Here is a 25327-nt window from a genome sequence, read left to right as displayed (position 1 = left end):
GAGCATCGTGAGGTTATCCGTGGGTATGCGGTAAAGCGAAGTGCTGAGGTGACCGTCCTTGATGGAGACGAGTGTGTCCAAGAATGCGACTGATTTTAGAGAGTAGTCCATGGTGAGTCTGATGGTTGGATGGAACTTATTGATGTCATCGTGTAGTCGTTTCAGTGATTCTTCGCCGTGGGTCCAAAGGAAAAAAATGTAATTGATGTATCTGGTGTATAACGTCGGTTGAAGGTCCTGTGCGGTGAGAAGGTCTTGTTCAAACTTGTGCATGAAGATGTTGGCGTATTGGGGTGCGAATTTGGTCCCCATGGCTGTTCCATGCGTCTGGATGAAGAACTTGTTGTCGAAGGTGAAGACGTTGTGATCCAGAATGAAGCGGATGAGTTGCAGAATTGCATCTGGAGATTGGCAGTTGTCGTTGTTGAGTACTGAGGCTGTTGCAGCAATGCCGTTGTCATGGGGGATGCTGGTCTAGAGTGCCGAGACGTCCTTTGTGACGAGGAATGTTCCTAGTTCAACTGGTCCATGGGTGCTGAGTTTCTGTAGGAAGTCCGTTGTGTCGCGACAGAAGCTGGGCGTACCTTGTACGATGGGTTTCAAGATGCCCTTGATGTAGCCAGAGAGGTTCTCACACAGGGTCCCATTGCCTGAAACGATAGGACGGCCTGGTGTGTTGGCCTTATGTATTTTCGGGAGGCAGTAGAGATCTCCAATGCGGGGAGTACGTGGGATGAGAGCACGTAGGGTGCTCTGAAGATCTGGATCCAATTTCTTGATCAGTCTGTTAAGTTGGTGGATGTGTTCCTTGGTCGGATCTGCGGGTAACTGTCTGTCGTGTTCTTGGTTGTTCAGTTGTCGGTATACTTCTTTGCAGTAGTCCGTTCTGTTCAGTATGACAGTGGCCCCTCCTTTGTCTGCTGGTTTGATGACGATGCTGCGGTTGGTCTTGAGAGCGCGGATGGCATTGCGTTGTGCTTGGGTGACGTTCGGTGCTGTCTTGTGAATGCGACTGATGAATCTGGCATTGACACGACTCCTGACGGCTTGAGCATACATGTCGAGTCTAGGGCAGCGGCCTTCCGGAGGGGTCCAATTCGACTCTTTCCTCTTCGGTTGCCGCACCCCAGATCTTAAGATTTAATCACCTGCTAATGCTCACATTCCAAGCATTGTCTGGCATCTTTGAATCTGTCTATATATATGTTTCTGGAACATACCTCTTCATTCACCTGAGGAAGGAGCAGCACTCCGAAAGCTAGTGACATCGAAACAAACCTGTTGGTCTTTAACCTGGTGTTGTAAGACTTCTTGCTGTTCCCTGTAAGAACTCTATTCAGACGTCCTATGCGGCTCGTTTGGCCTTGTTCCGCACTGTAACCAATCACTATTTGTTGATGTACCATTGTCAATGTACTCTGTTGATTATTCTTGTTTTGTTTACTATGTACGTACTGTGTACATTCCCTTGGCCGTAGAAAAATACTTTCCCCTGTACTTCGGTACATGCGACAATAATTATCAATCAATCAATCCATCCATCCATCAACTTGACCCAAACGTTATGTTGCCTGAGGGTGTTTACTAACCCCGACTTGACACCTCCCCCCACCCCCAGGTTCCTGCCAGTGACTCTGGGCCAGCTCTAGCCACACAGAGAGTGGGGAACCTGAAACTGCACATTCCCAGCACTCCCCAATCCACACTTCCGCGTGAAGGGAGCAGCCAATCCGCGGCGGGCGCAGGAGGCGGGCCGTCGAGCCCCGCCCCTCCTTCCCTCCGGTCTCCATCCATTGGCCGAGCCGCCGAGCCGCTCCAGCCCAGCACGCCGATTGGCCGGCGTCTCCTGTCAATCATCCCCGCGAGGGGGAGGCGGGCGCGCGGCGGGGGGAAGTCCCGCCTCCGCCTGGCGCTGATTGGTCGGGACCCGGCCGCCTGGCCCCGCCCACTGGTCCAGCGTCCCCTGATTGGCCGCGGCGACGTTCTGTTTTGGAACGTTGCCGAGTGTCAATGTAACAAGTCGGCGCTGCTTCCGCTCCGGGCTCGGCCTGGGATACAATGCGAGTGTGAGCCGGGGACGGGGGGCGCCAGGCGGCCGAGGGAGAGGCACCGGCGCCGGTGTGTGTGTGTGGGGGGGGAGGGAAAGCCGAGGTCGAGGGCGACGCCATGGACAATCAGGTAGAGTCACCGCCGAGGCGGCTGCAGGCTCGCCCACTCCCGCTGTCCCACATGCATTTTTAAGCTGCAGATCCCTCAGGCCTCCGGGGCGAGTGTGAGGAGAGTGAGTGCAGACTGATGGAATGTCTCCAATTCATCCTCGATTACCCTGTGTGCATAAAAAATAACATATATAAAAAGAGCATCTAATGCATTAAAGCCAATGCTGACCACCCCCTGATCCAAACCATTGAGGGAGGGGGGAGGTGCAGTCTATATACAAAATCTCTGTGAGGGGTTTAGTTGACAGGTACCTGATTGGAAAAGGCTAACTCCTATACATCTTTCTGGAAGGCCGACTGTAATCTCTGAAGCCCCTGGATTATATTCTGTGTATTTTTGCTGGTTGAGGCTTTTAAGAAGGGAAGAGTTGGCTTTTAAGGCTTCTGCCTCAGTGTTGAGAATAAAGATGTGTGGTTGGTCTTTAGCAGAAGAATTTGGGGCAAGGATTTTGTGTAAGGAGTCATGCAGCAATAAAATGGCAGTTAATATTTAAAAAAGGATCTTTGTCAAGATGTTCAAGCAAGTTGCGTAGCAGCAATCTAGTTTAGCCATTAGGATGCTGAAATTATTTGTAACCAGAATTGAAGGCTAGTAGTCACATCTTGAAGCATATATTAAATATGAGAGCATGTTGTGGATAGATATAAGATTTCTCAGTGTTTGTACATAACTAAAGACTTTCAAGATTAAAGTTTGATTGGACCCTCTGAATTGGTGTTTTAACAAGTTGACAGTTCGGGAATCCATTGAAATTTAAAAATATGTGTTCCTTCTGAACAATTATGAAAAAAACAACTTGGTAGTTGTTTAAAGAATATTCTATTTGTAAATATAACACTATGACCTGGCTAATGGCACATTGGGTACTGTTTGATTTCAACTTGTGGACCAGTCCATAGCATCTTTAAAATGATTTTCGTATTTGCAATATAGCGCAATGACTAACAACAGTGGCTGCTGGTGAATGGATTACTGTGACATTTTAAATTCTTTCCAGTGCTGTGCAAACAAATCAGCAGTTGCTGATACTAATTTTACATGGCAACGCATGTTTGAATTTACATCAAAGGCGTATAGTTTTCCATCTCATTTGCAGAACTGTCCCATTAAAATATTTGCAACAAAAAAAAAGCTAATTACTGACAGGACATTGCCAAGCAGTTCTTCCGATTCTCCTGGTTTAAATACATCATTTTTCAGAGCCCGAAAGAGCCCCGGTTATGACAAATAGAATATTTTCTGGACAGTGGTGTGATCTGCAGCATATTTTAATTGGTAAAGTTGACGGTAACTATCTTCTGCATCTGTTCTTTTATCCAGTCAATTTTGTTCATGAATGCTTGCACGAACAACGACATGGTTTTTACATCAGTGTTGTCTTTGATATTGAACTTGAAATATGACTAATTTGATTTATTTTCTCTGATTACTTTCAACTAGAATTCTGCCCGAATGTAACAAGAGTTTTAAATTTTTTTGTTTTTCTTTTCTTGCCCTTTCTTGAAGTTGGTGATTTACGCTAATATTTGGATTTGCAAGTGGTGGGAACCTTGCGGTAACTCATCAAATAGTGATTCTTAATGTTTGAATAAGGACAGTAACTGTTGGTAATTGGGTAGCTCAGCTCGATCCCATAGTCACCCAAAGTTCGCACATGTACTTCTAGGTGATGTAGTGGAAGCCCTGATTGATGTAAACCCCTCCCTCACTCCATGGCTCGGAGAGTATCGAGTCAGGAAATGTTTAAAATCAAATTTAGCAGCTGTGATTCAGTAATGGTAGTTTTGCTTCTTGAGATAGAATGGTTAACGCCCCACTCTAGATCCCTGAGCGTGCACACAACAAGGTGACACTCTGCACTGTTGAGGAAGTAGTGCACTGTTAGAGCAGCCACATTCCAGGTCAACTGAGGCCACATTTGCCCCCTTGAGCAGTTATAAAAGATCCCTAGTTGAAGAACAACAAAGGAGTTCTCCCAGGCGATATTTATTCATCAACCAACATTAAAACAGATGATCTATAGAATCCCAACAGTGCAAAAGGAGGCCATTCGGTCCATCAAGTCTGCACTGACTCTCTGAAAGAACACTATCCAGAACCATTCCCCTGCAACCCCGCGCATTGATCAAGGCCAATCCACCTAACCTGCACATATTTGGTCTGTGGGAGGAAACTAGAGCACCCAGAGGAAATCCATGCAGACACTGGGAGAACATGAAACTCCACACAGACATTCACTCAAGGCTGGATTTGAACCGGGTCCCTGATGCTGTGAGGCAGCTGTGCTAGGTGCTGTGAGGCAGTAGTGCTAACCACTGTAATGCCCCCTGATCTTGTTATTTATCTCATTGCTGCATGTGGAACCCTGCTGTGTGTATGTCTGTTGCTGCGTTTCTCTGCATTGCAGCAGTAACTACTTTAAATGTGCCTCATTAGCCTTTGGGATGTTCTGAGGTTGTGGAAAGCACTATATAAATGCAAGTCTGTCTTTAAATGCTGCAAACCATTTTGTATTTTAGCTCGATCAGCACTGTGCTGTAAATTTAAAAGATGCACAGGCAATTTTGTAAAGTAAATTTCTCAAGATTAGTAATATATGGCATTATCTTCTAAAAATACAGTATACATTTAGCATTGGGTAAACAGGTCAGCATTACAGCCAGGTAAAGATTTAACATTTTCCTTATGGAATAATGAGTTTTCGGGAAATATGTTCAGAAAGACTGGATTACCTGCACAAGCAATGTTTTATTTATAGTTCGCAAACTTCACCGTAGACCCCGTTTGGTAGGATTGTTTTGAATTTTTGTGTTGCTTTCTTAAGCTTAGGTCTGTTTTAAAGCTGTAGCTTTAATTACGTTCCCTTGGTTCTTCAGGAGCTATACCAGGGAGGTTCTAGGGAAGATTTTGGGGTTAGGAAATTTGTATAATTCTGATCGAAATATTTAAGAATCTCTTCCCTCCCTGCTCCCTTTCTCTATTTTCACCCCTTTGAATGAAAGGTTTCTACAGAGTTCTACCGCTGTGTATGGATGTTTATAAGATTGCTAAAAAACTTAATTGGTTAGACCGTTGTAGCATTTTGTGATTTAAAAAATATATATAAATAAATAATTTTGCCACGGAAGAATTTGGGTAATAGTTTATATTAAAGATTGTATTTAAGCTAAAGTGAGTATGGGTTTGGAGCTTTATTGTGGGGGTGGGGATGGTGTGTGCTGTAGGAGAGGGTGAGAATTGTGTGGTCAAGTCAGATGGGCCAGCCATTCTAACTGTTAATGATCTAGGTTGGACAGTGTGGAGGATTGTTGACTTGTTTCAGAAAGTTCCTTTGGGCCTTTGCACAAGATGTGGGATGATGCTAAATACCTGCATTCACATGTCTGCCGCTCCACCCAGTTTGATGGGAGCTGGATAATTCAGACAGCAATGAAGTGGGATGACCTTGAGTATTTGTTTTGTTGCTTCTGAGTGCTTAACATCTGAGTAGCCCTCAAATTCCTGGTCTCGGAAGCAACAAAGGAGTGAAGCACGTGTACAAGGTCACTTGGTGAGATTTGCTGAGAGGCCCCACAATAAACCTTGTCTGATTTAGTGATGATGGGGAAAGTGTAACTTGGACCACTAACTTTATGGGAAATTCTTGTATTATTTTTTAATGAGGAGGAGCGATGAATGTCAAGGTAAACTATGTTGAGATTTACTGCAGTCATTTAATGTGCGTGGGGGTCACTGACCTCCAATGACTCCTTCTCCGCTGAAGCCTCACTTAAACTCCTCATCCTTGTATTCAAATCTCCTCATGAATTCACCTCTGTGACTTAAACCACCTCTTTTACTTCCAAGAACTATACCCCTCCAACTCTGGCCTTGTATATCTTCTACTTGCTTTGCCTGCGTCGGAGACCAGGAGCTCTGCAATTCCCCTCCTAACTCCACGTCTCTCTCGCCATTAAGTCCTGGCTTGAATCCTACTTCATCGAGCGACCTTTCTTCTAATAGCTCCTTCTTAAGCTAGGTGTTAACATTTGATTGATTATGCTTGTGTGAAGCACCTTGGGACATTTTTCCCATATTAAAGACGCTACCTACATACAAACTGTTGTAAAATCGAGCAACATATTTGGCCTCGCCTCACTGATTAATCAGCTCACTTTTTGTGGCAGATTGGCGAAATGCACATGTTGGGGGGTCACAATATCAAGTTCTTATACCTGGGGAGTGTCACTGTTACATTGCCTGTGTTACACTACTGTACCTTGGTTCTGGTGAAATGCTAGCTCTGCTCCTCACCACAGATGCTGCCTGATCTGCTGGGTGTTTCCAGCATTTTTTTTGTTTTATTATTTCAGATTTCCAGCATCCGCAGTATTTTATTTTAGTTGTTCCACTGCTGCATGTCTCAGTTGTAGCGAACGGAACCTCCTCATCGTGAGGGATGTGGACCCACTTACGGGAGAGATCGGTGACAGATACTAGAGAGAGCATCTCAGGCAGAACTGAAATTTGTAATAGACCCCCTAAAATAAAATAGCTTGATCGATGCGGTAGGTTTTGAGAAGTGACTAAAAGGAGGAGAGAGGGATGGAGTTGTTTTGTGAGGAACGCCAGAGCTTTGGGGCCGAGGCAGCTGAAGACAGATGGCAGAGTGATGAAATCAGGCAAGTGGTAGAATCATCGAATAATGAAGCTCAGAATGGGGGCCATTTGGCCCATTGTGTTTATACTGGCTACTGGGAAGAGCTATTCAGTTAGCCTCATTTCCTTCTCTTTTCTCAGTTGTGCAAATTATTTGTCCTTCAGTATTTATCTGATTTTCTTTTGAGGGTTACTGTTCAATCTTCTGTACTCTTCCACCACATTTTTTCACGTGTCACCTGTTGTTCTTCTGCCAATCACCTTAAATCTCTCTCCTCTGGGTCACTATCCCATCTGCTCCTAGAAACAGTTTCTCCCTATTTATTGTATCAGACGGTACCTCTTGTGTCGAATTTTCTGCGTCTCGAGGTTCTTCACATAACTGAAGACCCTCATCCCTGGTACCATTCTAGTAAATCTCTTCTGTACCCTCTCCAAGGCCTTAATCTCCTCTGTAAAGTGTGAGATCCAGAATTGGTCTCAACATACCAGGTGGGGCCTAACCACAGTTCCTTAAAGGTTCAGTGCAATGTCCTTGCTTTGTACGCCACCCCTCTATTTATAAAACCAAAGATCCCCCATATCCTCTCCCCGTGTTTGATCACCTTCAAAGATTTGTATAGGTTAACCCCCTTTGTAATTTAGTTAACCTATTTATTTTATATTTCTGATTGTTTTTCTGCCAGATTATAAAATTCTGCACTTGTGAAGGGTTTGCTTTAGCACACTGGGCTAAATAGCTGACTTGTAATACAGAACAAGGCAGCAGCGCGGGTTCAATTCCCGTACCGGCCTCCCTGAACAGGTGCTGGAATGTGGCGACTAGGGGCTTTTCACAATGACTTCATTGAAGCCTACTTGTGACAATAAGCAATTTTCTATTTTCTTTTTCTACTTCTCTGCATTAAGTTTCATCTGCCTTATGTTTGTTCACCAAACTAGCTATATCCTGAAGTATTTTGCTATTCTCATTGTTTAGCACGTTTCCAAGTTTTGTGTCACCTGCATTCTTTTAAACTATGCCCTGTTTACCCAGGTCCAAGTGATTAATATAACTTAAAAGAACAAGTGGTTCTAATCAATTTACTCTTTTTATTTGAAGTGGTGTGCAGGCGATTTAGGTGCATGGTCCCTTTAAATTTCTTTGCACGGGTGCACATTCATGGTAGCTTGAAGGGCCATCTTATGCATGGACTGCCCAGGAGCTGTGGGATTGCTGTGCGGCCACGCAGCTTAGACAGAACATTGGTCCTAATACTAATCCCATGGGACACCTATGTTTATTTTTATCCTATCCGAAAAACAATTGTTCACCGCTATGCTCTGCTAGCTGTTGCTTATCCGTGCAGGCACTGCCCCTTTAATCCCTTGGGCTTCATCGGTAGGTTTGCATGATGATATGATACTGTATCAACACCTTTTTGAAATCCATATATGCAAAGTCAACTGCTCTACCCTCATCAATCTGCTCCAGGCCAGAATTGGCGGAGTGACTGGGGAGAGATTCGACTACTAGCTCGAGAATTTTAAATTCGAGCCAATGTAGATCTGAGAGCTTGGATGATGGGGTGAATGGCACTTGGTGTGAGATCGGATACAGGCAGCAGCCGACAGTGTGGTCGCCTTGTCACTTAATCCTGGATTTGTGCGAAGGTACTACCGCATCTTTTGGTGAGTAGATTTGTTTGTTTTGTTCTGGAGTAGGGGATTTTCCTTGCGTTTTCTGCTCTCGGGTATGTTGTGGGGGAACTGCTGATTTAATGTTTGGGATCTGTGTGTGTGATACTTTAGAAAAAGCTGTTACTGACAGCTTCGATTTGATCAGTGTGAACTTCCACTACTAGGACGCCACCTCAGTTTCTGCTAGTTCAGGCACAGTGAACAGGTGCAAGGGGCGACACGGTGCACACAAACTAGCGAGCGGGTAGGTAGGAAGAGTCATTTTGTAGTTTTGGCTTCCGTTCAGGGTTTGTTTTATTCTGTGACTAGCACGTGGGCCAGAGCTTGGCACCTCTGCCCAGTCTGGTGTGACACCGGCATATTGATCGAGCAGGTCCCAGTTTTGGTTTGTGGTTTCTGTTAACTTGGTCACTCTGAGGAGAGCTGGCAGTGCAGCACTGCAGTTAACTCTGACACGCCAGAGTGAAAAGGGTAAACCCGACGAGATTTCAGTTCTCCAGTGATTCCCTGCTGAGTGTGGATGTTACGTGAGGGTAGAATTGGTGCATCCAGCACCTGCTGCCAAGATGCCTGGATAAAGTAAGGGCGCTTGTGTGAGGTACCAAGACCAGCATCAAAAATCATTGGAGTGGCGGGGGAAGTAGAGTGACCAGATGCACTGGAAATAAGAAGGAGGCAGAATTTAAAAATCACGAACTGCAAGGAGGTGTGGTAAAAATAGAAAATAAGGGGGTTGGGGGAGGAGGAAAACAGAGGAACAAGTTCTGCAGATACCTCCGTACCACAAAGGAGCCTGTATCTGTATTGCACAGCATCACCTTTAAAATATCATCAGTCAGGGATTGGCTGAGGTCCAGATCAACTCACTGGGCATGTGTTATGATTGAACTCCGCCCCCATTACTGTCCTCTGGAGCTCAGTGCATCTATTTGCTGAGCCATTGGGTGGGATTGCGTGACATCATTTAAACACTATTTACGAACACATTTTGACTCAACTTTGATCCCCATTAGCTTCAACTTGGCACTTAAGCTCTGTATAATTACTGTTTGATGGAGCAATCCACCTTCATTGTGTTGTAGCTTGCCTCAAAAAGGACGCCAAATCAGTAACGGTCGCCTTGAATCGCTGAGGGACCTCACACTGAAGTCCACTGAGACAAGATGCAGTGAGCTGGGAGAGACGGGACTTAATGTGGTGAAACTTAGCTGCTGTAAAAAATGGAGCTGTTTGTATCAGCAGAGGGACCACGATGTGTATTGAAGAGTTAAATTTGGGTGGGGGGTGGGTGCTGATACATTTTTTTTCCCTGAAAGGCATTGGTGAGCTACAATGTGTTTTTTCTCTGATAATTCTGCAGCTTTCATGGCCATTTTATTTCTGGTGTTAACCCACAAATGATCAGATTTCTTAAATTCAGTTTCCTATGTATATTTTTCAAAACCTACTTAGAAACAAAGAAAATAGGAGCGGGGGAGGTCATCCAGCCCTCCGAACCTGCTCCTCCATTCATTATGATTATGGTTAATCATCCAACTCAATAGATTAATCCCGTCTCCCTCTCTTCTCCCCCCCCCCCCCCCCCCCATATCCTCTGATCCCCTTCGCCCCAAATGCTATATCAAACTGCTTCTTAAAATCATACAATGCTTTAGCCTCAACTGCTTTCTGTGGTAATGAATTTTTGTAAAGAAAATACTTCCTTTCTTACTGTCGGTGTATTGATATCATGCTAATGCCAGTGCATTAAATTAGAAGCCTTGTTTTTGAGAAAATATACAAATGTTGATGTGTTGTGTGTTTAATCATTGCTACTTAGATTAAATATGAAGTGTATTTCTCATGAATCTGGTCCTGGAACAGTACAATACTGGTAAACGTACAATTGTGTTGTAGGTGCTGATGAGTTTGGATAACATGGGGCCCTGTCACACTTGTCTTTAACTTGTATTTATATAGTGCCTTTACCGTAATTAAATATCTAAAGGATTCACAGGAGCATTGTAAAACAAAGTATGACTGGGCAGCACGGTGGCACAGTGGGTTTGCCCTGCTGTCTCACGGTGCCAAAGTCCCAGGTCCGATCCCGGCTCTGGGTCACTGTCCGTGTGGAGTTTGCACATTCTCCCTGTGTTTGCGTGGGTTTCACCCCCACAACCCAAAGATGTGCAGGCTAGGTGGATTGGCCACGCTAAATTGCCCCTTAATTGGAAAAAAATGAATTGGGTACTCTAAATTTATTTTTTAAAAAACAAAGTATGACAGTCGACCATGAAAGGAGATGTTGGGTCGGATAACCAAAAGCTTGGTTAAAGAGTAGGTTTTAATGAATGTCTTAACAGTGGTTAGCACTGTTGCTTCACAGCGACAGGACCTAGGTTCGATTCCCGGCTTGGGTCACTGTCTGTGCGGCGTCTGCATGTTCTCCCCGTGTCTGCCTGGGTTTCCTCCGGGTGCTCCGGTTTCCTCCTATAAGTCCCGAAAGACTTGCTATTAGGTGAATTAGACATTCTGGATTCTCCCTCTGTGTACCTGAACAGGCGCCGGAATGTGGCGACTTGGGGATTTTCACAGTAACTTCATTGCAGTGTTAATGTAAGCCTACTTGTGGCAATAATAAAGTTTATTATTATAAAGGGCGAAAGTGAGGCAAAGAGATGTAGGGAGGGAATTTCACAGCTTGGGGCGTAGATAACTGAAGGCACAGCCACCAATGACGGGCATAATTGGGTATGCACAAGAGACTGGAATTAGAGGAGCACGGATATCTCAAGAGAGTTGTGGGGCTGGAGGAGCTTACAGAGTTCGGGAGGGGCAAGACAATGGAGGGATTGGAAAACAAGGACGAAAATTTCCAAATCAAGATGTTGCTTGGCTGGGAGCCAGTGTAGGCCAGTGAGCACAGGGGTGAAGGGGTAATGAAACTCTGCTGCCCCGTGCCTTACGTTGCAGTTGAGGTTTGGATTACCTCACGTTTACAGAGGATAGAGTGTAGGAGACCAGCCCAGGGAGTGTTGGCTGGATTGAGTCCAGAGGTGTCGAAAGCATGAATGAAGGCTTCAGCAGCGGATGAGCTGAGACAGGGGCTAAGCCGGCCACCTTCACCACAGTGCGTGCAGCAACAGTAAAGAATTTTAAAAGTGAGAAGGATGTCACTGATTTTAGTGAACTTGATTGAACAATTCAGACCGTTAATTATTCAAGATTGTGTCCATTCTCAGCGACAGGCAAGTAAGTACAAGACTTGTGTTTAAGGACGACATAGTTAAACACCACAACATATTTTTGGACATTGTTGTCTGATTTCCAGTAACTTTACGATATGTGTTATTCCCCCCCAAGGATAACATAATTAAATGAACCTATTGCTCCTCCTCTTTTCCCATCTTTCCAGAAGGGAGCTGACCATAAATTCATTTTATTCCAAAATGTTGGAGTCTAATGTTCTTGGATTACTTTTGATGGATGAATTTGAAGTTTTTCTGATTAACAACACAAAAACTTATGATAATTGTGAGGCGTTTAAAGCTGTCCCCTAGAGTTGCTGATGTTATTTTGAGGGAATAACAAATGCTTTGTCACATGTTAACTTTGGACTGTTGTCAAGAGTGTGGTTTGAATAATGGATCAGAAATATGAAAAGCATGCCCATCTCTGGTGAGGCTATTGGACGCAGTGTTCAGGAGGATGCTCCAGACCTTTTGCTGTGGAATTTTATAAATAATTGAATAAATAATTTATATTGCCAGTGGCCCTTGTTGCTAAGGCTACTTAAAGTAAAGAATTGTGTTAATGAGTGCAGAGGGACGTATGGGTTGATCACAAAACCATAGGCATAAAAGGAGGTGGGCGTGCCATAATATGAGAGGTTGGGAGGGCATTTTTCGAACTGGTAAATTACATTCTTTCTCTATTAGTTTATTGTTTCGGTTTAGCTTCCCCGTTATCCGTGCATCAGATTTTTAAAAAATGTTCTTCTTGATCTATATCCGTTCCCCTGTGACTTCTTCGGTAGCACAAGTGGATAGCTCTGTGACTTCACAGCATCAGGGTCCCAGGTTCGATTCCCCTCTGGGTCACTGTCTGTGCGGAGTCTGCACGTTCTCCCCGTGTCTGCGTGGGTTTCCTCTGGGTGCTCCGGTTTCCTCCCACAGTCCAAAGATGTGCAGGTTAGGTGGATTGGCCATGATAAATTGCCCTTAGTGACCAAAAAAGGTTAGGAGGGGTTATTGAATTACAGGGATAGGGTGGAAGTGAGGGCTTTAGTGGGTCGGTGCAGACTCGATGTGCCGAATAGCCTCCTTCTGCACTGTCTGTATGTATGTTCTATGTTCTCCACTGTTGTTAGCACAAGCTCCACATGCTTCACCCAATGTCTATGTCTATGTATTTACATTGTGTATTTATGGGCAGCACGGTAGCATTGTGGATAGCACAATTGCTTCACAGCTCCAGGGTCCCAGGTTCGATTCCGGCTTGGGTCACTGTCTGTGCGGAGTCTGCACATCCTCCCCGTGTGTGCGTGGGTTTCCTCCGGGTGCTCCGGTTTCCTCCCACAGTCCAAAGATGTGCAGCTTAGGTGGATTGGCCATGATAAATTGCCCTTAGTGTCCAAAATTGGCCTTAGTGTTGGGTTTGGTTACTGGGTTATGGGGATAGGGTGGAGGTGTTGGCCTTGGGTAGGGTGCTCTTTCCAAGAGCCGGTGCAGACTCGATGGGCCAAATGGCCTCCTTCTGCACTGTAAATTCTATGATTCTATGATTCTGCTACCGTGATCCCTCTGATTTAATTGTTAGTGGCAGCAGAATGTGCCGTGGACCAGTCCACAATCCAAAATACCCGCACATATCCCAGCGCTCAAAGCTGTTTCCAGAATGTAGTTTGGATCTTGAGCCTTGCCCTGAGAGATAAACAAATCTCCTGATGTGAGAGCACCAAATGCTATGGATACACAACAACTAATCTTTTTGTGCTCTGGATAGAACTACCAGTGCACCACCGTGAACGTGCAAACATTTGCCAGTGAATGCTCTTGGTACTCTAGTCTCGCATCTTGCCAGATTTGACTTTTAGGGTCAAAGTTCTTCTGCATAAAAAGGGGCCCTTTGGCCCATCATGTCTGCGCTGGTCATCAAGCACCTATCCTAATCCCATTTTCCAGCACTTGTAGCCTTGTATGCTATGGTGTTTTTAAAGTGCTCCATGCTTCTCAAATGTTGTGAGGGTTCCCGCCTCCACCACCTTTTTGTCTGTCAGTTACAGATTCCCACCATGGAAACATTTTTTTCTTGAATCCCCTCTAAATCTCATGCCCCTTACTGTAGATCTATGCCCCCTGGTTATTGACCCCTCTACTAAAGGGAAACGTTCCTTCCTATCTACCCAATCTATGTCCCTCATAGCTTCGTGCACATCAGTCAGGTTCCCCCCTCAGCCTCCTCTGCTCCAGGAAAACAACCCCGCCTATCCAGCCTCTCTTCATAGCTGTAGCGCTCCAGCCCAGGAAACATCCTGGTCAATCTCCTCTGCACCCTCTCACACAATCCCATCCTGCAGACCTGTAAGATGCATTCATTCCCAAGCATCTTTGCTTGACACCCTTGTAGATGGTGATGGTTCTGCTGTTTTTCTGTCAGCTTGTTTTATGGGTGGTATTCTCATATCTAAGTGATGGGGAGCAGAGGTTTAAGCCCCACAGCAGGGATTTGAGTGTTCAATGCAATATTTTAAAAAAAATTTAAAGCACCCAATTCATTAATTTTTCCCAATTAAGGGCCAATCCTCCTACCCTGCATATCATTGGGTTGTGGGGGTGAGACCCACGCAGTCACAGGGAGAATGTGCAAACTCTACACGGACAATGATCCAGGGCCGGGATTTGAACCCGGATCCTTGGCACCATGAGGCCATGATGTGGAGATGCCGCCGTTGGACTGGGGTGAGCACAGTAAGAAGTCTTACAACACCAGGTTAAAGTCCAACAGGTTTGTTGGACAGAAACATGTATATTACATTGAATGGGTGGCATGATGGTGCAGTGGTTAGCACTGCTGCCTCATGGTAAGTTTTGCATCTTTGACTTTGTCTATATGTATGTTTCTGGGACCTACCTCTCCATTCACCTGAGGAAGGAGCAGTGCTCCGAAAGCTAGTGATTTGAAACAAACCTGTTGGATTTTAACCTGGTGTTGTTTGACTTCTTACCATGAGGCAGCAGTGCTAACCACTGCACCATCATGCCATGCTATTCAATGTAATATTGAGGGAGTGCTGCATTGTCAAAGATTCAGATGAGATGTTAAACCCCTTCTTCAAAACCACCAAAACACATTAACTGACCATCATCTCATTGTTCCCTGTCAGATCTTGTGCAATTGGCTACCACACCTGCCTATATAAAGAGCGTGACTACACTTCAAAAGAACATCATTAGGTGTGAGGTCCTTTTGAAATATCGTGAGGGCGTGAAAGGCACCATTAGCATAGACGTTCTCCCCCCTGCCCCATTCTGGCCACCTGGCCATTTTATCATTATTTCTTTGTTGTATGTGAATGGCAGCATTTAAGGAGCTGAACTTTCCAAATTACATTGAGGCCAACTTGTGATATCAAGTGTGGATGTGAACACATGTACAAGCCAGTGTGTTGCTCTTTACAGATCCCTAGGACCTGATGTACAACAAATATCATGCCAATTATAGTCTTCTGTGATCAGTGCCCACAATAATTTAAACTAGCGGATGTATTTAAGAGTATCGGAATAGTGTGAACAGTATCTTGTGCCTTTTCTCGTGTACATTGTAACCGTGGCATCCTTTAGTTTCCGTGGAATTGCTTGCTTGATTTCGGATATTTCAGGACCAAGATGACAGACAGCCACTGAGGTTGTGGTATTTTGAAATAAAAATCTGCTATTTCAACTGGTTCGGGTGTTTTGCTGGTATTAGTAGAATGTCTAACCTTGTGCATCTCCTGTTGGAAAGGATCAGACATCCGCAGTGAACAGAGCACTGAGTGACTTGTGAAATCTCGGCCATCACCTGCTATTGGAAGGTGGTTTGGTCGATCTACAAAATGCAATTCGGGACCCAACCCCTAATTTGGAGTGGGAAGAGGCTGTTTCACCTTTTAGGGGCAAGTTGGACGAATCATAGAATCCCTACGGTGCAGAGGGAGGCCATTTGGCCCATCGAGTCAGCACCGACCCTCTGAAAGAGCACTCTACCTCAGGCCACTAACCCCACCCAACCAGTTTGAAGTGGAGGAATTGGGATGATGAGAGCAGGGTAATGGGATTAAATTTGGATTGCTGTCCCAAAGAGCTGGCCTAGATTGGGGCCGAGTGGCGTCCGTCTGCAACACATGGTTTCACGGCAAGCAAAGTGCTATCTGCTGTTTTGCCACGGTGACTGATATTTTGCCACAAACGTTGCCTGCTAGAGAATTTTTGTGTCCTTCTGATCTCCTGGAGTTTGCAACTTGCTAGTTTTCCTGTCCCATAGTGAGCAATGGGGCTGGTTTAGCTCATCAAGCTAGACAGCTGCTTTGTGATGCAGAACAAGGCCAGCAGCGCGTGTTCAATTCTCATACCAGCTTACCCGAACAGGCGCCGGAATGTGGTGACTAGGGGCTTTTCACAGTAACTTCATACTTGTGACAATAGAAGATTGTTGTTATTAAATGTTACACCGCGGAAACAGGCCAACACCGAGCATTCATCCACCAGCCTCTGCACTTCTCTTTGTTTCCCACGACCATTCAAATTCTTCTATTTTGAGCAACTTTCTCATTCCCTTCTAAAATAATTTATGAACTCGACAGGTTAGTGGCAGAGGATTCCACAATCTAACCAGCCTCCACATAGACACATTTCTAACTTCCCCTTTTAAATTTAATTTATGATCACCTCAAATTTGTGCCGTCTCTGCACTGTCACACCGAGGTGGAAACAAGCTATCACATCTCACCCTATTTTAACTATTCATAATCTTGAAGATCTGTCATGTTATCCTTTAATCTTCTAAGCTCCAGTTAAGGCTATTTTTTTTCACTTCTCTAGTCTCTCTACATAACCGTAACCTCCTCATTCATCTGATAACGGCTTAGTAAATCTCTTAAGCTGTTTTTCCATTGCTGTTTTTTATATCTTTCCTATAATGGGCTAGTCAAAACAGAATACAGCACTCCAACTGCAATCTTGTGCAGGTTGCAGATTACCCCCTATTTGAGGCCACGAAGACTCCATTTGCTTCTGTGTGGCCTTATTTATCCCTGCTGCTATCTTTAATATGTATGCCACCCCCCCCACAACCTCACCCCGATCATTTGAAGAGATATTTCCTCTCCCTGTTCTTACTCGAAAATGTACGTTCCGCGTTCACTATCTTCTAAGCGGACTGCATCTGCTAACAATTTTTCGAATCTCCTGCACAAAGCCGTTGAAATGTTTATAGCTTTGAAGAAAACCCGCGATCAGCCGTTTAGTCAGCTTGTTCGCACTTCAGCGTCATTGGGTGGGCCACTAACTGAAGTATATCTTCGCACAAAAGAAAAGACTTGCATTTATATGGTGCCTTTTGTGACCATAGGCTATCTTAAAGGTTTATAGCCAATGAAGCACTTTGAAGTATTGTAACATAGGAAACACGTCACGCAGCCTGCACATAGTAATGTGATAATGACCAGACAACTGTTTCTTTGTGATGTTGATTGAGGGATAAATATTAACCAAAACACTTGTTAATTAACTTCCCCTTTGCTCAAAATGGTACCGTGGAATTTTTTTTGTCCACCTGTGAGGGCAGTTTGTTCGGTAGCACAGTGGTTAGCACTGTTGATTCACAGCGCCAGGGACCCGGGTTCGATTCCTCGCTTGGGTCTCTGTCTGTGCGGTGTCTGTACATTCTCCCCCGTGTCTACGTGGGTTTCTTCCGGGTGCTCCGGTTTCCTCCCACAAGTCCCAAAAGACGTGCTTGTTAGGTGAATTGGACATTCTGAAATCTCCCTCGGTGTACCCGAACAGGTGCCGAAATGTGGTAACTAGGGGATTGTCACAGTAACTTCATTGCAGTGTTAATGTAAGCCTACTTCTGACACTAATAAAGATTATTATTATTAGATGGGGCCTCAGTTTAATGTCTCTTCTGAAAGATGGCATCTCCAACCGTGCAGCGCTCCCTCCGTATTCCACTGAAGCATCTGCCTCGATTTTTGTCCTGTAGTCTGGATTAGAACTTAAACCCACAACCTTCTGATTCTCGAGGCACATGTGCTACCTACTGACACTTGCCTGGTCAGCAACCTGTACATGATATTTTCCTTGTGTGAGCACAAGAAAATTGAGAGTGAGAAGAAGCCGTTCTGTTCAACTTGACTGAGATTATTCCAACATGGATGATGCCTCTCCCATGCCACCAGTTGTTGCCTACTTTAGATCCGCTGTGGTTTTCTGCCCTTCGCCCTCTCACCACCACCTTCCATTTCCTAAAATGAACATAGTAACAGGAGTGGGCCATTAGCCTCTCAAACCTATTCCAAGCTACCTTTGTTCCATGCCCAGGAATACGTTGGTAAACAAAAATACATCAATCTCAAATTAATACTGCCAAATTTCTATCATCCTTTGTGCGGAGATGCATTTCCCAACTTTTCTAAAGGGCCTATGTTCATTAGTCCCAGACTCCCAACCACCAGAAATGGATTCTCTATATCTGGAGTTAAAAGTCTAATGATAACCATGAAACCATTGTCGATTGTCATTTAAAAAAAAAAAAACCCCCATCTGGTTCACTATTGTCCTTTAAGGAAGGAAATCTGCCGTCCTTACCAGGTCTGGCCTACATGTGACTCCTGACCCACAGCAATGTGGTTGACTCTTAACTGCCCCCTCAAGGGATGGGCAGTACATGCTGGCCCAGCCAGCAATGCCCACGTCCCATTGAACAAATACAAAAAATATCTATACTCTCAGTCACCCCTTAATAACTTGAAAACTTTGACCAAGTCACATCTTGTCCTTCAGAGAATGGAACTATAGTTTGTGTAATCCCTCCCGCAAACAGCAGCCTCTTGCATTTATACAGCACCTGTAACCTAATAAAACATAGCAAGGTCTTTCATGGGACTGATTATCAAACAAGATTTGACAGCCAGCTACATGAGTCATGAGGAGAGGTGACCGAATGCTTGGTGATAGGAGGTAGAAGCACCTTGACGATGGAGGAGAAAGTAGAGAGGCAGAGAGTTTGAGGGAGAGCATTCTGAAGCTTCGGACCAAGGCAGTTGAAGCCATGGTTGATTATCAACCAAAAGTAATCACCAGTGCAGAATAGAATTACAGGAGCGCAGATATCTGAAGGTTCTGGGGCTGGGGGACGGTAAAACAAACAGGGAGGGATTTGAAAACTAGGATGCAAATCTTATAATTGAGGCTATTGCCAGTCTGAGAGCCAGTGTAGGTGGGGAACAGGATGGTGAGAGTTTGAATACGTTTCGGAGGATGCAAGATGGGAGGCTGGCCAGGGATTGGAAGAGTTTAAGTGTTAAAAAGCATATGGAAGAGGGTTTCGGTGGTAGATGAGCTGAGGCACATTTGGAGATGAGCGATTTGCAGCTGTAGAAGGAGGCGTTGGTGCAGATACGGAGGCGGCAGCTCAACTCTGGGTCAAATTAAGATGGCAACGTTACGAGCAGTCAGGTTCAAACTCTGCGCCAGTAGCCAGAGAATGTGGAGTTGGTGACAGAAGATGGTGACTTCCATCGCCTCAGAATTTAATTTCAAGAAGTTTCTGACCTCAAATCAGTGGGCGTTGGCTTCACAAGATCACTGTCCTGAGGTGACCAAAAAACGTAGGCTTGTAAATGCTGTGACCGTGAACATCTGTCTGATTGTTCAAGTTAAATGGGTTTTTACTTTCCACATACCTGTATTTCTTGTTAATTTAAAGAACTCTCTCTCTCTCTCTCTCTCTCTCTCTCTTTCTTCCCCCCCCCCCCCCTTCTCTCTCTTTCCCCCCCCCATACACACACACACACCGCCTCAAACTTAATTTAATTATTGTAACGTGAACCTATATGAGGGCACTCGCCTTCAGCAATGTATATGTCCCTTACAGAGCGAACATGAGGTGTGTCATTTAGAGACTGTTCCTCATATTTTACACACTTTACAGCTTCCCTTGTTAGCTTGGGGAATCAAAGTTATTTTTCCATGTCTCACGCTGTACAGACTCATGGTTGGCTATTACTAGCTTTTGTGTAGGCTTTGCAATGGATACCTCCAACTGATTGCTATGTGTGGATTGATGATGCTGTACTTATAGAATCATAGAATTTACAGTGCAGAAAGAGGCCATTCGGTCCACCGAGTCTACACCGGCCCCTGAAAGGGCACCCAACCTAAGCCCACCCCTCCACCCTATCCCCGTAACCCAGCAACCCCACCTGACATTTGGACACTGGGCGGCAATTTAGCATGACCAATCCACCTAACCCGCACATCTTTGGACTGTGGGAGGAAACCCACGCAGTCAAGAGGAGAACGTGCAGACTCCGCGGAGACGGTGACCCAAGCTGGGAATTGAACCCGGGTCCCTGGTGCTGTGAAGCAACAGTGCCAACCACTGCTACCATGCCACCCTACTTGATAGAGGACTTGCAGAGGAACGGGCCAAACATTTTGATGACAAGCATCTTGTGGGGCTGTTTACAGTACAAGCTTGATTGGAAGCTGCATTTCCATGGGCAAGCATCCTTTTGGAAGGTGGTAATGGCTGGCCATCTAGTCCAGATACATGTTTTTTTTTTAATGGCCTTGTGTTCTGGCTTATCTTTGAAGCAACTTCAGGCTTTCTTTGGACAGTAATGCCTAATTGTATAAATAGGTCTGAAGGCAACAGAGATCGTGTCATGGACTTTGTGGTAGCGTGGCTGCATGAAGGAAATAAAGAAACCTTAGGAACGGTTCAATGTGGGGAGTTAGTACGACCCTTTGCTATAATGCTTCAGAGATTAGTGAAGGTTCTAACATTCTGTTTGTACTGAGTGCCGTTCATTTCCTTGCTTTGCTGTTGAATAAATCTGTCTAGTGGTTAGTAGCTGGAGGCGTATTCTGCTAATGTTCATCCACCTACCAAAGACTAGGAGGCAGCATGCGAGCCAGTTATTGTGCCAAGGATTTTGTTTGATCTCTGGTCTCACTACATTTATCAAGCTGTTGGGCAAGAAAAGGTATCCTCTGTTTCAGCATGCGCGAGGTCAGCTTCTGGGAGTGGCTGATGTCTGAACACACACAAAAATCCAACATAAAGTTCCAAGACAGGTTGACGAGACAGAAATGCACAAAAATCAAGAGCAAGTTGGAATGTTATCCGAAGTATGTACAGGGAGAAGGCAAGGGAGTGGCGGCATGAGGTAAATTGCTCCGACGGAGAGCAGGTACAAATGATGGGCCAAATGGCCGCCTTCTGGATTCGGTGAAAGGAGCTGGTTGGAGGAGACAATTTCTTTGCAATTAAAATTTAAAAGGAAGAATTGATTATATAATTCACTTCCCAAGCAGCAGTGGCTGTTGGAAGCACCAGTTATTCCAGAGAGAGAGAGAGAGAGAGAGAGAGAGAGGCCTACACAGCAAGAGACTTTACATTTGGTCTGTGCTTTATCTTATTTGAGTTCAAAATCGCTTGCTACTTAGAGCCAGATACTTAACTTGAAAATCGAGTATTTGTTTTTCTGATGCTCTTGAGATTTTCTTTCCAAACCCAAAGCACATTCTGAAAAATTTTACACCTAGTTTCCTCGCACTCTGCTCTGTTTACGCAGTTACCTTGATCACATTTGACTGCAGCTGTGCAAGACCTTTTTCCCGACAAAAATGTTTCCAATGAAAACTATTTGACCCTGTCAAGCTCCAGCCAGCATCCTCGTCGGAGTTTCTGCCCAACCCGATGATAATTCTGCTCTCGATGTGTCGCCAGAGGCTAAGGCTCTTCAGTGCTGCTAAATTCCTTACCCTCATCACCCCTCCCCTCTCCAATGCTGGAGTAACATTACTGTCCCGTCTCGTGTATCCCAGCCGAATGATGACCCACTGAACTTCAAGGCAAAAACTGATTTCCGCACCTTTTGGGCTGATTGAACATGAAGGCCCAGGAGGGCGGGGAAAGGTGGATTTTCACAACTAAAGCAGCAATCCTCGAGTCCTCCAGGCCCTATAGTTTCAAGAAATGAAGCTGTTTTTTCATCATCAACCTGCTGTTTTTTTATGAAATGGGAATTATATTGTGGACGATCATGTAATCTATCCAAAACTATCCTTTGTCTTGGTTTAGGGCGACTGTTAGAAATTCAAGTCCCTTTTCAGTGTAAACCAGGACTAGCTTCAGGGTGAATTGAGAGCAGGTGATGCTCACTCAAGCTGAAGAGCTGGCTTTTCCCCAATCGGGAGTTTGCTTCCGGACAGGGAGAGGATCCAGAAGGTAAGAGTGTAATCTAGTATTTACACTGAACTAGGTATGATAGTAAAACCGGTTTGAATCATCAGAATGTCTTCGGTTGCCTAATTTGGTAAATGGATATTCACCCAGAAAACACACTGGAGGGGGGAGGTGGAGAGAGACATGGAAGTGGGGAGGGGACAGGATAGATGGTGTTAAATAGTGTTGCTTGTTTGTATCTGATGGATGACTCTTTCATCCCACTGATCAAGTTGACATGTGATGGTGTGTTGTTCACTCAGGGAGTCCTGGTTGCTGTGGCTACATGTCTGGCACTGTGGAAAGTGATGGTAGACAGTCCAACCTTCTTTCTGTGGTTGACCAGGAATCTCCCCTGCTTTTATCGCCTGCCATTGGTGTATTGGAAGGATTTGCAGGCTGATACTTGACCTGTTTAGCCGAGTTATGAACACACCTCCCTTGGACATCAAATCCTGGGGTGAGCCTGGAGCTTCTGGATCGGGGGAAGCGACCCTACCCTCCTTCTATATCCGGTTCCCAATAGCAAACGACTGCCCACGTCTGATACAGATTTTAAAGAAGGCCAGGAAGTGAAATTAAATGCAGATAATCGGGACCAATGGGTTTACATGCAGGATTTGACAGAAGAAGGATTTTATTTGGAAAAGAACCAGTGAAACGCCCCAGAATACAATTTAATAAAGAAACAGTGACTCAGCCAGCAGTTAAGTCAGAAACCAGGATTAGACAAGCTGGCCTCGCTCCTGTGTTCCCAGATCAGGAACAGCACCACTGCAAGATAATCATTGGGAGAGAAAGGCTTGCATTTATCTAGCACCTGTCATGACCTCTTGATGTCGCAAAATCCTTTTGACAATCGGTGCACCCCAAAGAATACTTCATTGGCTATAATGGAAGAAACATGCCAGCCACATATGTGCTAAGCAAGCTCTCACATACGATCATATGATTACGACCAGATCATCTATCTTTGGTGATGTAAATATTGGTTAGGACAGAGGGAACTCTCCTGTGAACATTTAAAAAATATAATACCCGATACTTAAGCAGGAAACTTGTCTCTTTGTGCATTTCCTGTCTGCATCACTTGGCTTTCTTTTAGCAGCAATTTGTGTGCCAATCTTTCCATTACGAATTCCAGTTACAATGAAAACTGCCGATGTTGGTTCATGTGCAAATTAGTGGCCCTGTATCTGCTGGGGGCGAAGATGCAGCAGAGCATGTGAAGAGTTGGGGATGGAGGGCTATTGGGCTGTCTGGCAGGACTTTGTAAAGACCCCCCCCCCTCCCCCAAAAAAGGGCCAGTGAGGCCCGTCAGCACTGCTGGGCCAGCGGGGAAATCTGACGAGTGAGGTCAAAAGAAATTCCTGAGCTGAGGTTAATAAGGCAGAGCTGATGTGGCTCGAATGAGAGGGAGAGAAGGGACCAAAAGAAATTTGGAAGAAGTTGAGTTGTTTGTTCCGTGACATTTGCTGGTTCCTGATTGGGAGCTTTCACAAGAAAAACAGCAATTTGTGCTTGTGTCAGTTGTTGGCTGGAGGTTTTCTAACCTGTACCTACTGTTCCATGGTTTACAGCGATCTCGCTCTGTCTTCAGTCCAGCAAATTAGCAATTTCAACACACTGGATCTTTGAGAAGAAAGAGTGAGGAGCTGGAATCGAGTGTTTGACCTAACCAGTGTTTTATGCAGCTCCCCCATAACCTCCCTGGCTACAGGATATAACTTGCATGCTTCCAACTGGCCAAGTGCCCTTTGCCAATCCGGGGATCGAACTTGCCGCCTCGGTGTTATTAACACCAGGCTCGAATGACCTGAGCTAACCGGCTGCCCAGTGGATCTTTTGAGGGAGCTAGGTCTCAACACCAGTTGATTGCAGTCAGGTGCAAAGCTTATAATAATACAGGTACGTCAGTGTATGTAAAAATCACGCAAAAGCCAAACAAATGTGCAGCATGGAAACATGTGTCTGTATAGCACAAAGCATTCTGGTTAGCTTAAATATTCCAACGCTTGGCACACTTACTTAACTGTCTGATTATCGTTTCTCTCCACCACCAGCAAGCACCAAAGGCCTTGGAGTGGCCTTGTTGGTTTTTCATCCATTTATTGATATACGCTGCCAATATTTATAGTTGCAACAGTTCATGAATGGAAGTCAAAAGCTTACCTAAAAATGGACCTGTTCGTTGGAAGGGATCAAGCCAAAGTGGGAGCAAGAATTGGGACAGGGTATGGAGGAGGAGTTCTGGTGTGAGGTGCTCCGGAGAGAGAACGCCTCCACCTAGTGTGCGAGGTTGGGGGCTGATACAGCTGAAGGTGGTGTATAGAGTACACCTCGCAAGGGCGGGGATGAGCTGGCTCTTTTGAGGGGGTAGAAGGTGTGTGAACGTTGCGGGGCAGGCCCCGCAAACCATGTTCATATGTTTTGGTCCTGTCCAAAGCTGGAGGATTACCGGGCAGGAAGTTTTTAGGGTAATCTCTAAAGTGGTGCACGTGAAACTGGACGTGGGCCCTCGGGAGGCCATATTTGGGGTGTCGCTTCAGACGGGGTTGGAAACGGGTGCGGAGGAAGATGTTGTAGCCTTCGCCTCGTTAATCGCCCGAAGACTGATCCTGTTAGGGTGCTAAACCTCTTCACCCTGTGCCCTGGCGTGGCCGGGGTACCTGCTGGAATTCTTGAAGCTTGAAAATGTAAAATTTGAACTGAGGGGCAGGATGGAGGGTTCTACAATTTATGGGCGTTATTCACTGTGCACTTTCGAGAATTGGATCACATCGAACATTAGGGGGTGGTGTTGGGGGGTGGGGGACTATGTGTTAACGGTGACTATTGATGATTCCTGATTCCTTTTTGTCATTTGTTTATGTTAACATGCGGGCTAATGTTTGACTCTTTGCGCCTCCCTAATGTTGCTTTTATCATGCTCACTGCCTTTTTCGCTCTGGTTCTCTCAATACCTCTGCGTTTTCACCTCTGCACAGGTTTAACCTCTGCTCACTTGCAGCAGGAAGTCCAGTATCACAGAATTGTTATGGCACAAAAGGAGGCCATTCGGACCATCATGTGTGCACCAGCCCTCCAAATGAGCATTATGACTTGGTGCCATTCTCCTGTCTTTTCCCCGTGTCCCATCACATTGTTTTTCTTCAAATAACCATCTAATGACCTCTTGAATGCCTCGATTCAATCCGCCTCCAACACACTCCCAGGCAGTGCATTCCAGAGCCGGAACCACTTGCCGTGTGAAAAAGTTTTTAAAAAAAACATCACATTTGCTTCTTTGAAAAGCACTTTAAATCTGTGCCCTCTT

At 45.2% G+C, this 25327-nt stretch overlaps 1 protein-coding gene and 1 long non-coding RNA gene across 5 annotated transcripts in view; one reads left to right on the top strand and one right to left on the bottom strand.

Annotated features, from left to right (window-relative positions):
* Positions 1-1680, bottom strand: part of LOC140395125 (uncharacterized) — a 57188-nt gene extending 55508 nt beyond the window's left edge. The window contains exon 1 of the long non-coding RNA XR_011936114.1: positions 1456-1680. This is a non-coding gene — a long non-coding RNA (uncharacterized lncRNA). The remainder of the gene's footprint in view (positions 1-1455) is intronic.
* Positions 1681-2035: 355 nt separating this feature from the next.
* Positions 2036-25327, top strand: part of LOC140395122 (protein ENL-like) — a 113757-nt gene continuing 90465 nt past the window's right edge. For 2 of the 4 annotated variants that reach the window (XR_011936112.1, XM_072482576.1), the window contains exon 1: positions 20900-20950. Coding sequence is in view for 2 of the 4 variants with exons in the window: in XM_072482576.1 (XP_072338677.1) it covers positions 20915-20950 (36 nt within the window). In the remaining 2 variants the exon portion in view is untranslated. Of the gene's footprint in view, positions 2179-7760; positions 8530-20899; positions 20951-25327 lie in introns of those variants that run through there. The other 2 variants (XM_072482577.1, XM_072482578.1) reach the window with 2 other exon arrangements.

Source organism: Scyliorhinus torazame, chromosome 18 (genome assembly GCF_047496885.1).
Source record: "Scyliorhinus torazame isolate Kashiwa2021f chromosome 18, sScyTor2.1, whole genome shotgun sequence".
NCBI classification, from domain to species: Eukaryota; Metazoa; Chordata; class Chondrichthyes; order Carcharhiniformes; family Scyliorhinidae; genus Scyliorhinus; species Scyliorhinus torazame.
Note: the sequence above shows the minus strand (reverse complement) of the source record. Positions and strands in the feature narration are given on the sequence as shown.